The following is a 12,589-nucleotide window of genomic DNA, read 5'->3' as shown; positions in this document are numbered from 1 at the left end:
ATGCCTATTCCCCTGGAGAACATCGACAATACCTCCATGCTCTCCCTGTCCCCCACCCTACTGGAGGCACAAAACAAATCCTGGCAGTCTCGTCTGCAGCCTGTGTACAGCCGGCTCCAGCCCGGTTTGGCAACCGGTTATTCCACAGTCTGCGCTAAAGTCAAGAACAACGGCGTCATGCGTGGTTCTTCAATCAGGTTCAAAAAGCCAACACAAAAATGCTGCCCAACAAAGAACACCGCTTTCAAGCGCACGGCCGATGCGCTTCAGAAATCTGGGTTGTGGGAGGTGGCTATGAAGACAGGAAACTTGATAAAACGTAATCAGGAACTGCAGAGAGAGTTGGAACAGTTCCGATCGGACGCTCTCACTTTTCTGAAATCTGTGATTAAAAATCCACAAAACAGAGATTTTATAAAAAATGTCTTAAACAATGCTTTGACGTCAAGCTCTGGACCTAAAATAGCCCCTCGTTGATGACGGTTGTTGTGTCTGCCACAGCAGCTGCCGCGGCCCGCGTCTGCTAAACTTGACTCTTGTGGATCATCTGACGGAAGTTTTTCCAGCAACAGTAGTATCTACAACGGCAGTAATGTGAGCGAGGCTTCGTCGGAGATGAATTATTTTGGGAGGGATAATGTGGAAGAGTTAAGAATGGATTTGGAATAAGAACATTTTTTTAAAAATAATTTTGTTCAGAAGTTCGGAGAAACTGGTAAGACAATTAGTGGTTAGCTTGAATTTACCATGGCTTTCAATGGCAATCAGAATCAGTCATATCCTGAGTTGTCATGGTTATGGTATGGCAGCTGCAAGCCTGGTGAAGAATTATTTATGGAACTTAATATAAATGTACTGTTGATGAATTGGACAATAATGTTCTGGCTTAGAAGGTGGAAATCATTTTTTTTAAAAGATGGATATATATGATATGTAAAATTATGTTAAAATGAAAAAATATATTAGTATCACGTTTTATACCGTTGATCAATTTAAAATGGATTCAATTATTTTGATTTGATTGTAGTTTCTGGTAAATAATTAATCATTACCGGTATGTAAATAGATGTTGACAAATAGATGTTGACGTGGCCCTTGATAAACATTCACATGCCAGTTGTTTCATTAAACTTCCTTCTATACTCCCCCTCCCCATTTTCTTGTATGAAAACAAAGGCAGCATTGTTTTGAGTTATTTAATTTTATATTTTCAGTTTTATATATATTATACATATATTTGTACAATAATGTTAAAAAAAAAGTTTATATAATCCAATTGTTGTCTCAACAAATGTGATATTGTTTGTATGTTGCTTTTTTTAATGAAGAACTTTGCTTTATAGAATAACAAAATAATTAAAGACCAGTGCTATAAGGGGTTAAATATTATTCGGGTCTTACGTAGTTTTTAGTTCTACACCTCGTAGTCCATGATAGGTTAAAGGTTGGTCAGGGTCCCGTAAGTTTTAAGAGCCTGAAATATTTATAACCGCAAGATGAAGAAATCATCACATCTTAATTTCCATATTGAGCCAAAGACATGTTACAGAGGCAGTAGAGTTCATCTGTTTCAATGACCTTGTGTAATCAGGTACCCAATTGAGCTGGGTGGACTCAGATGTCCTACAAACTTGAACCCTGGATCTGAACTTGAGACTTTCAGGTCATCAACCACGTCATCCCTTCAAGATGGAAATATTTGTTTGATACACTATTTACAGGGGTCTTTGATAATCTTTAGCTAGGGTTTCTTAAGCGTGTTCACATATCTAAGGATCTGATATGTATGTACACATATCTAAGGGTCTGATATGTATGTACACATATCTACAAGTGTGTTTCAACTATCTAACAAATAATGTTTTAAATATCTTTTCATTAAGTCATCACTTTTGAACAGATTTTTACAAGAAGTTTTATAAAAAATAAGTGTTTTCGTTTTTTATTTTGCTTTCAAATAATTTTGAGCTATTTCTAAAAAAGTAAAGTTCGCTGTCCCAGTTTTTTTTTAGTGTATATCTAGTCAGAATAAAACATTCTTTAATAAATAGTATGTGTTATCTTGAACTGTCTTTCATATAAAATCACATTTCTTATAAGGCTAAATGTATTACTATATTGAATGTGATATTTTTTTGGGCCATTTTTTGTCTTGAAAATATAGACGTAAGTGACGTCTAAATATTCTACACTTTTTAAAAGTAAAATAAAAAGTAATACTTTTTTCAAGTTTCTGATACTGTTGGAGTCTTGATGGTGATTGTTATAATATATTATATAATCTCTAATTGTTGTTAATACTTGTTATACATTGTTGATAGCTCATATTTCTTGACATTTGTACAACAATGATAGACTATTCACACAATATTGTTGACTGTTTACCATTGAAATATTTAGTTGTGAGTAAAATAAATTTGAAAATAAATATGTTTTGCATTTGAAGTTATTTAATGTTTATACCATTTGTGTTGAAAGTGTAGGCCTAAATGTCACACTTGTAAGTAGCCAGAACAATTAAAACTTTTCTGGCCGGGCTTCTCATACACAGAGATCAAATTGCAAACAGGGTGGTTTCTGCTTAAGTAACAGCAGCATTCAACAGAGACGAACTGTGGAGTTGTTTACTTTTTTTATAACCGAGCAGCTGTCAGAATGAGATGTACGATCTACATGTGTGTTAGATATAAGAAGATTTTTATTCTAGAATTACCTGGTGTGGTGATCGAGATAACACCTGTTGTGGTCATCCACAAAACACCTGGTGTGGTCATCCAAAAACACCTGGTGTGGTCATCAACATAACACGTGGTGTGGATATCAACATAACACCTGGTGTGGTCATCAATATAACACTTGATGTGGTCATCAACATAACACCTGGTGTGGTCATCAATATATCACCTGTTGTGGTCATCAACATAACACCTGGTGTGGTCATCAACATAACACCTGGTCTGGTCATCAACATAACACCTGGTGTGGTCATCAACATAACACCTGGTGTGGTCATCAACATAACACCTGGTGCGGTCATCAACATAACATCTGGTATGGACATCAACATAACACCTGGTGTGGTCATAACACCTGGCGTGGTCATCAACATAACACCTGGTGTGGTCATCAACATAACACCTGGCGTGGTCATCAACATAACACCTGGTGTGGTCATCAACATAACACCTAGTGTGGTCATCAACACCTGGCGTGGTCATCAACATAACACCTGGTGTGGTCATCAACATAACACCTAGTGTGGTCATCAACACCTAGTGTGGGCATCAACATAACACCTGGTGTGGTCATAACACCTGGCGTGGTCATCAACATAACACCTGGTGTGGTCATCAACATAACACCTGGTGTGGCCATCAACATAACACCTGGTGTGGTCATCAACATAACACCTGGTGTGGTCATTAACATTACACCTGGTGTGGGCATCAACATAACACCTGGTGTGGTCATCAACATAACACCTGGTGTGGTCATCAACATAACACCTGGTGTGATCATCAACATAACACCTGGTGTGGTCATCAACATAACACCTGGTGTGGGCATCAACATAACACCTGGTTTGGTTATCAAAGACAGCCTAGCACAGAGCCTAACAGTCGAAAAGGGGGGGGGGGGGGGCGTAACGAGGGGTGCAGTAGAATAATTATTATTACTTAATTGTGTGTTGTTTTGAAATACGGCTACGACGTAGAATGGGGTAAACAAGCACTGCCCTTCCTTCACTGGAAAAAAATGAAATTTTAAAAAAGATTTTTATATATACTTTTACTGGTGTTCCCCCCCCCCCCCCCCCTACACACACCCAGAGAAAAATGACCGAGAGAAATCTTATTCTCGCGTCATCCGGTGCGGTCTGCGTCAACCCCCCCCCCCCCCCCCCCCCCCTCCCCCGCTGTTTTAGTTTCAGAATTAAAATGTATATGAGGCCTCCCAGAGCGCAGATGTGACTTTAAAAAAATGTGTCACGGGCCGCCATGCCACATTTTAAAGACACATAGGTTTTAATCACGCCAAGAAAGCTGACAATGTAAACCAACTGACTGGCGGACGTGACTTTAGTGGCCAGACAAATATAAAAAAAGTATCGCCAAAAAATATTTTCATGTCTAGCTCTAATTGCATTATTTTGTTTGTTTTGAGCGAAAAAAAAAAAAAATCTTAAGCCTCATGCCTTTCTAGTTTACATGGAGTTTTATGTAACAATGAGTTATTAAGTGCATTTTGAAAATGAATACCTTTTTTTTTGTAACAAATAAACATAAAGTTTTAAAAGACATTTGAAAAAGAACATGTTTTTTTATGTTTTCAAAAATAAGTTATGTAAGATTTTTTTAAAACGAAAGATAAAACAAAAGATGTTTAACCATTTATCTAGACTTACATAATAACCCTGTTGTCGTAAAGACGTAAAGCATAGTGACATACTCAATTAGCAGGTATTAGAAGGTTTCGTTTAGTTTGGGATTTAATTTCGTGTTACGAGTGTTGGTGCTATGGCTCTATGCATTATACGTAGCTATAGCCGTTAAAAATTATATATAGATATAATATTATGTATGAAAAAATATATATGAGAGAATCTCATATATATATATATATATATATATATATATATATATATATATATATATATATATGTTACAAAACAACCCACTTTGTTTTTACCACTTTTATGTCAGTAAGTTGTTATTAAATTCTCCAGGAAGAGTACAAAGAAGCGAGGACAAAGTTAGTGTATTTCTGTCAGCAACTAACCTTTAATCAAAGACCTTGTGCTCCGGGGTGTGTATGTGTATGTGGGGGTGGGATAGTGGGAGGTGACATTTACAATTTTTAGGGTGTAGGGCAGTGGACGTTTTTCGAGGGCACTGCCGCCCACCCCCAGAAACATGTCTGAATGAAACCCCGCTGTAAACTTACATCAGACATGTTTTTTTCTCGTACGTTAGGGAATGTTTCGATAAGAAATCTTAAAAGACAAAAGTAAAGTAGTGTTAATGTGAAGGGGGACTGAGAGTGTCAGGAATTACATTAAGATACACCCAGCACCCGCTGGAAATCTTGATCTATGTCGCTTTTCTAGTGCCACACTGTTCCGACTCCACTTTTCAAAAATGTTGATATATAGGCTATGAAGTTTTGTTTTCTCTCCTATATTAAGCTCTTGACGAAATGAAATTTAAGCGGTGTGTAATAATAGTGAGAGATAATTCCATGTCACTTTTTTGCCATGATTCATTGATGGATTTAGAACACAACGGTGTATAAATCTTGAAAGAAATGGAATTAAAACAGTCTGGTTCTAGGGAAGCGATATATATATATATATATATATATATATATATATATATCTATATATATATATATATATATATATATATACTTTATAGCCCACCAAGGGCGCTAGAATGGGTAGGTGCGCATTTCCTATGTGGCACCTATGACGGTGGCTCGCCAAAGACAGAGTGGAATGGCGGAGATTTGTTGTTGCCCTATACTCCACAGGGAGTGATGAGAATCACTAGAAGGGATCGCTGTTCCTTTGTGGACCTATTACTGCAATTGGCTTATAATCAATTGCCGACTCTTTGGAATTCTCCGGCATTGATAAAAACACAACGAAAATAAACATAATTGCTTGTTTTATTTACATGATAATACAGATATTGGTTTTTCTGTTTGTAAAAGCTGATGTGGTCGTTTTATAACAGTTTTTCTAGGTAAGTGTAATATCACAACGCAAGTTATATTGGCGTGTTTACATATACAAAAGTTCATCAAAACGATTTGCGGTGTGTGTGTGTGCATATTGTAAGGAATCAGTTAATTATGTCGTGTCATACATTGTAAACTAAGTCCGTTAATCTTTTTAAAAATTCTCTGGTATTGAATACAACGATCATTCGATTATATCCGTAAAGGAAGTTCAAACAATACTGATCAACATAGATCCATACATAGTTTAGCAAACCAATTAAAAGTGCTTGGGTACAGTGTTCCTTTCATACTGGTTGAAGTGTATGTTTTCTATATAAATTCCTATTTCGTTGAGGGGGGGGGGGGTAGCACAACAATGCAAGACAGTTTATTATTGCGCATTTATACATTATACACACACACACATAATATGTATGTGCATATGTATATTTAGGAATATGGGAATATGCATGTTCTTGAGCACCCCAAGTCTAACAAACATTTAGAAAAAAAAATTGAAATTAAATAAAACAATTAAAAGTGATCTGAATAGGTATATATATATATATATATATATATATATATATATATATATATATATATATATATATATATATATATATATATATATAATATTTATATGTATATTCAAATTACATAATCACAAAGCTATGGATAACAATTAACATTAGTTTACTCAACAATCGTTATGACGCAAACAAAACATGAGCTCCCATACAAGAACCATAACCCTGCGTGTGCTCATAATCTCAATTAATCTTGTAATTTAATACATGCATCATGGCTAATTATTTAATAACTTGATATACTCATTTTAATATTAAAACATTTTGAATGTTTTAAGTAGTTTCACCAAAACAGTGATATGTGTTGAGCATAATATGTTCCGTAAGTTAATTAAAAAATTGTTTGCAATAAAAAAAAACGATAGTCGATGATTATTAAATATTTCAATTACTTAGACATATGATTAATTCATCATAATGGTCACTTCGTTTTCTCTATAACTAATTCATCAAATCCGGTCTCTTGGTCTAAAGGTCGTGAGAACGCCACCCCGGCGGTGTTGCCGATCATCACTTCCGCTGTGGTGTAGACGATGAGGTCACCGATGACGTGACCCCCGATGACCTCCCCGTGCTCATCGCTCAAGGAAATGTGGAGGTGACCCCGCTCACCGCCCGAGAGAGTTCCGACAAGGGAGACGATTTCATAGTGACCTTCGAAATAGCGGATCTGAAAAAGAAATTTAACGTTCAATACATGTTTTATTTTAATAACAATGCATTTGATATAGTAGTTCTACAGGGCAAGAGAAATATGTATAAACGAATTTTTTGATTTGTAATAAATAAAAATGTATTTCAATAGCGGATCTTTAGGTCAAAGAAATACGGAAACAATAAAAATAATAATTCAAGAATACATTTTGAGGACCGAGTAGTAGCGTTACTAGGTCAGGTGATACTCAGGGTGCCACCCCTTCCGCCAACGACTACAGGTATCGTATAGTTAATTTATTAAGTTATAGGCAATTTAGTGTCAACCCTACCCAGTCTTCTTCTTCTTCGTTCTTAATTATTAGCGTTGAAGGGGATCGAGATTTATCTGCCAGTGGGTTTGAACTCGCGACTTTGTTCAAATGTATCAACCATGAGCTTTTTGCCGACTCGACCACGCCTCCAACACAATTAAGCGGTACGTGTCAACTGGTTATGCGCCATTGACTCCTATTTCAGCCTGCTTTTCTTTTTGGATTTGCTTCCATAGCCGTTGTCCAACCAAGAACAAACTACAAGGCAGCAGTTGTTTGATTTTGGAGTTGTCTCTCCTAGAAGAGTGGCTGTCCCCAGCTAACGAGCCTCATCTGCCCGAGGGTTCGAACTCGAGACTTTTCGGTTTAGCAACCATGAGCTTTACCGACTCGACCACGCCGACCCTTCCTACCCCAGTAGTGTTACCCCCATCACGTGACCGCGTTGCTATGTAAAAGAAATAAAGCCATATGTAGCACTTGGATACAGTCAGTACACTTCTGACTGAGTGAGCGATTAAATAGTGAACGGGGCAGGTGAAGTAGAGCTCACCTGTTTCTATCACGTAGGCATTTGAAGGAGTAGTGTGGTCAGCACTAGGCCCAGCCGCCTTTGCTTTACCCAACGTAGGTTAGGTACTCATCAGAGCTGGGTGGACTCAGGGACGTGCCACGGCTTTAACTAGGGACCCGAACTCAAGACTTTCGGGTTAGCTGACGGATGCTCTACCATTCGGCCTCATCGCCATATAAAGGCCTATGCAGCACTTGGACACAGTCAGTGTGCGAGTTATAAAATGTGTAATCTGAAACGAGTTCCAATTCGGTCCAAGGAGCAGGTGAAGTAGAGCTCATCTGCTTCTAACACGTCGACATATGAAGGGATAGAGTGGTCACCATTATGCCCAGCCGTCTTTACTTTCCCTCAGGTCAGGTACCCATCAGAGCTCTAGCCAGAGACCCGAACTCGAGACTTTCGAGTTGGCAGACGGGTGCTCTACTATTCGACCACGTTGCTATATAAAGCCCTATGTAGCACTTGAATACAAGTCCGTTCCTGACTGACTGAGCTATAGGATAGCAGAAAGCCCTATGTAGATAGCGTTGGGATAGCAGAAAGCCCTATGTAGATAGCGTTGGGATAGCAGAAAGCCCTATGCAGATAGCGTTGGGATAGCAGAGAGCCCTACGCAGCAAACGCTATTCGCAGCATCACCGTACCAACTCTCCAGCGGCCATCCGAAGCTGTGCCTTGGTCACGCTGCCCACGCAGGACAAGACGAAGGCAGACGTGAGGTTGTTGGCGCGAACAAACTCCAGCAGGGTGCCTGTGATCTCCTGCCCAGGGTGGAGCCGCAGGGGGTAGCACTGGAGTGGACCGGAAATAACGGAGTTCTCCTGGAAGTAAAAGAAAAAAAAAATTAATTAGGCGACCAATTAAGTCAAATTTAATGTCACGATGCATTGTCTTCATGTCTTGACCAACGTACCAATTACGAACCGTATCTGTCAGTTAGAAGTGCCTGCAATTTCGCTCGGCCGTTTCGATCTAGACAGACTGACGACAGACAGAGGAAGTGAGTTAAATAAAAGCTTGTAAAAAAGTATTGCCATTTAGAATGACAACTTGGATGCTCTTAGAAATTAATACATATTTTTTAAAATAAATCTTCTGATGATATGGATACAAGACTAAAATTATTGAAGGAGATTTACTCTGCCAGAGAATTTTCTAAATGTTGTTTCTATATACAAAAATGATATTAATTAAAAATAAATCCCATACACACTGATTGGTAATTAAGATTTATTTATATTTAAATGCAAGAGTTAAAAAAACCCGCGAATAAGCCATTAAACTTTTGGACTCTTGCGCGTAAACGGAGATACATCTTGATTATCATCTAAATTAAAACATTTACATAATGATGATGATTTGTTTTTTAGTCGTTACATTCTTTGTTTTATCTTTAAAGTTACTTTTAAAAGAAGATATAATTTGTGTAGTCGCTGTTGATTTCATGTCGCATGCTACACCGTTTTTTTTTTGGTACTGTAAGCAGTGTTTGTTGTATAACGTGTTTGTTGTACCCATTATTTGTTGTACCCACTGTTTGTTGTACCCAGTGTGTGAACCCAATGAAGGTCTCGAGTTCGGATCTCGGTTCCGATTCAAGACTGCAGGATGTTCCTAATTCCACCCAGCTCTGATGGGTACCTGCCCTACGGAAAATACAAGCGGCTGTGCATGGTGCTGACCACGTCATTTATTTATTTTATTTATTTATTCAATTACGGTAACAATAGTAGGCACGGAGGCCTTTTTTCACATTGGCCGTTTTAAAATAAACAAATAAAAACAACAATTTAATAACAGCATTTAAAAAAGAAATAGCATAGTAACGACATAGCAGTAACATATATGCCGAGATCAAGAAACACGTGGACTATGCTTCACCTGTCATATGGATCGTTAAGGTCAGAAATGGAACTTAACTTCAACTTAAAACATCTATTTCACAAACCTCGCACTAATGTGGTAACGTGGGCGTTCAACACACGTGACGTAAACACACGCTTACCCAATGTGGGTTAAACATAAGAAATACATTTGTCAACAAACTACGCAAGACAGAAAAAGCAGAATTTCTGAAATTTCACACGTAGGATTTTTTTACATGGTGTCGTCAACTATTTTTTAATATCTGAATATCTTGGGGGTGGGGGGGGGGGGGGGGAGGGAGGTAGGCGGGTTTAAAATGACAAGCCTAAGTATGCATCTACGGGCTACAAGGTAAAACTAGATCATGTCTCTATTTTAAACTTAGTTTTACCAACGTGACTTAGAAATTTAATCTGTTACGATGTGTAGACATAAATAAAAGTTAGAAAAAAATATTGGAGGTCGGCGTGGTCGGGTCGGTAAAGTAGATGAGTCTTGTAAGCTGGGGACAGCAACCCTTCTAGGAAAGAAAAACTCCGAAATCCAACAACTGCTGCCTTGTAGTTTGTTCTTGGTTGGAGAAAGGCTATGGAAACAAATCTAAAAAGAAAAGCAGACTGAGATCGGAGTCAGCGGCCTATACGGTGCATAACAGGTTGACACGTAATATTTACTTAAGTAGGAAGAAATCGCTTCCGAAATTACATTTATGAACAAAGAAGAAAAAGAAAAGAAAAACTATATGTGTACTCGCAGTGGGGCTATCGACACCGTCTGGTATCACGTGATGTGGAACGGCGTGGTCTAGCGGTGGTCCAAGTCATGAGTTCGGAACCCGGACCCGGGCTGGAGACCTAGGTCATCCCTGGACCGACCTTGTCTTTTTGTCTGGTAACGTGGGTGCCAGAACCACTGGACATGGTCCAGTGGTTCTGGCTAAAGAACCTTGCTTGGGTCGGTTGTTGACGTGTACAGGAAAGTATACGATGATAGGAAGCGCGGTTTCAATTTTAATATTATTTACTTATGATTTTTCGAACAGTTGAATAAACTGGAGTGATACCTGTTTCAAATTTCTGCAAACGGGACAGATTTTAAAAATAAAGCGGAGTGGGGTTTCAACCATCTACAGCTACAAGTAGGCTACTACATTGGGAGGCGGTGTATTGTTTTTAGTTATTTTTCTTCTATTGTCACAGTTGTCTGTATTCACGATGGACGCGTGCAAGTATTTACAATTTTGAATTACAACGGTCCATTGGACACACAGGAAGGTGAATTCCATTTACAGTTCGTTATGAACATGCAGATATGACTTAATTTTTTTTAGTTAAGTTAAAACTGAGTTAAAGTTGTTATGGAGAAGAGCACTGACAAAAATGGTTTAATTACAGATATACGTGTGAAGGTCACAGACTAGGGGAGGTCCATACCGTCCACCCCCTCAAGTATGTATGTGTATATATATATATATATATATATATATATATATATATATATATATATATATATATATATATATATATATATATATATATATATATATATGCATATATATATATATATATATATATATATATATATATATATATATATATATATATATATATATATACATATATATATAAATATATATATAAACATACATACATACATATATATATATATATAAATACATACATGCATATATATATATATATATATATATATATATATATATATATATATATATATATATATATATATATATATATATATAGGTATTTATATATATATATGTGTGGGATGGGTGTGTAAGAGTATGTAATTTGATAGGCGAGTATATAATAAATCTTTATATTTATTAAAATATACAAGTGAACATAACAAGCATAGTTTACATTCCAACGCAAGTAACCAGTTGCTAGTAAACACCCACGAGATTAGAGTATAATTGGTCCCTTTATCAAGGCAAGCCCTGTCTTTTAGTACATCTACCATACATCCCTAACTAATAGCACTGTTGTTATAGTCGTAATTCGTACGATGAATTATTACATTGGTTCATTGTTAGGACTAGTAATTCTATTTAGTTTATATAATATATACTAACCAGTTGCCTTATTTATTATTTATAATAAATATAACATTTATATAGTGGTGTAAGGTGGTTTATGTATTCATTAGTATACTATCTAAACCACAATAAAAATATGTTCAAATAAAACAATTTCACCAAGTTTTTGAGTAAACACTGATTCGAATATTTCGTGATTAAAGCTCAAATTAAAACGAAACAAATACTAACCGTGTTTTTAACGTCTGGTTCACACATGGCTGTTCATCTGTCTGCTACGTGACCTAATTTCTGAGACCGGGTGAATAAAAATGAACCGACACCGTACGGTGCGTAACGTTTACCGTGGAATGTGATTTACACAAGTGGAACACACTATCGCAGAGTACGTGTGATGAACGCCCTCGTTTTTGGTCCGGATTGATACTACTACGCGTATAACTGTGTTGTCATATAGATCTAGTCTAGATATTAACACAGTTATACATTTAAAGTGGTATCTTGTGTGAATTTATAGCGGTTTAAATTGCAATACTTTTTTACACTTCAGTTTTGGCGATCGGTTTTCAATGGTTCTAAATTTTTTTTTTAAAAAAGGCGTTTTAGGTATAAATTTAATTTTAGAGGATAACACGCATATTATGTAATACAAATTTTTATATTTTGTGACCCCACCGCATTGGAGTTTTATATGACATTTCCAGTTCACCAAATTATGTAACATTTCACCCACACCTTCCACATAACACGACATAATTTGGCACAACATCCAATACACGTTTTGTGCTTTGGGCCCCGAGATATACGTGTTTGG

General features: G+C 36.9%; 1 protein-coding gene across 1 annotated transcript; it reads right to left on the bottom strand.

Moving 5' to 3' along the window:
* Positions 1-5,666: 5,666 nt before the first annotated feature.
* Positions 5,667-12,162, bottom strand: LOC131933202 (bifunctional protein GlmU). Its single transcript, XM_059289997.1, has 3 exons — positions 12,007-12,162; positions 8,498-8,674; positions 5,667-6,978 (listed from the first exon to the last, which is right to left on the bottom strand). Exons 1-3 carry the CDS (start codon positions 12,031-12,033, stop codon positions 6,730-6,732), a joined length of 453 nt encoding a protein of 150 aa, XP_059145980.1. The 5' UTR covers positions 12,034-12,162; the 3' UTR covers positions 5,667-6,729.
* Between the last annotated feature and the right edge of the window lie 427 nt (positions 12,163-12,589).

Source organism: Physella acuta, unplaced genomic scaffold, assembly GCF_028476545.2.
Source record: "Physella acuta isolate Inbredline_101_S28 unplaced genomic scaffold, ASM2847654v3 ptg002401l, whole genome shotgun sequence".
Classification (NCBI taxonomy): Eukaryota; Metazoa; Mollusca; class Gastropoda; family Physidae; genus Physella; species Physella acuta.
Note: the sequence above shows the minus strand (reverse complement) of the source record. Positions and strands in the feature narration are given on the sequence as shown.

Coding starts and splice junctions, on each gene's coding strand:
- LOC131933202 (XM_059289997.1), bottom strand. CDS start 12,033: ATGTGTGAACCAGACGTTAAAAACACG. Junction 8,675..12,006: donor AACCAGACGTTAAAAACACG/GTTAGTATTTGT, acceptor TTTTACTTCCAG/GAGAACTCCGTTATTTCCGG. Junction 6,979..8,497: donor GGATGGCCGCTGGAGAGTTG/GTACGGTGATGC, acceptor TTTCTTTTTCAG/ATCCGCTATTTCGAAGGTCA.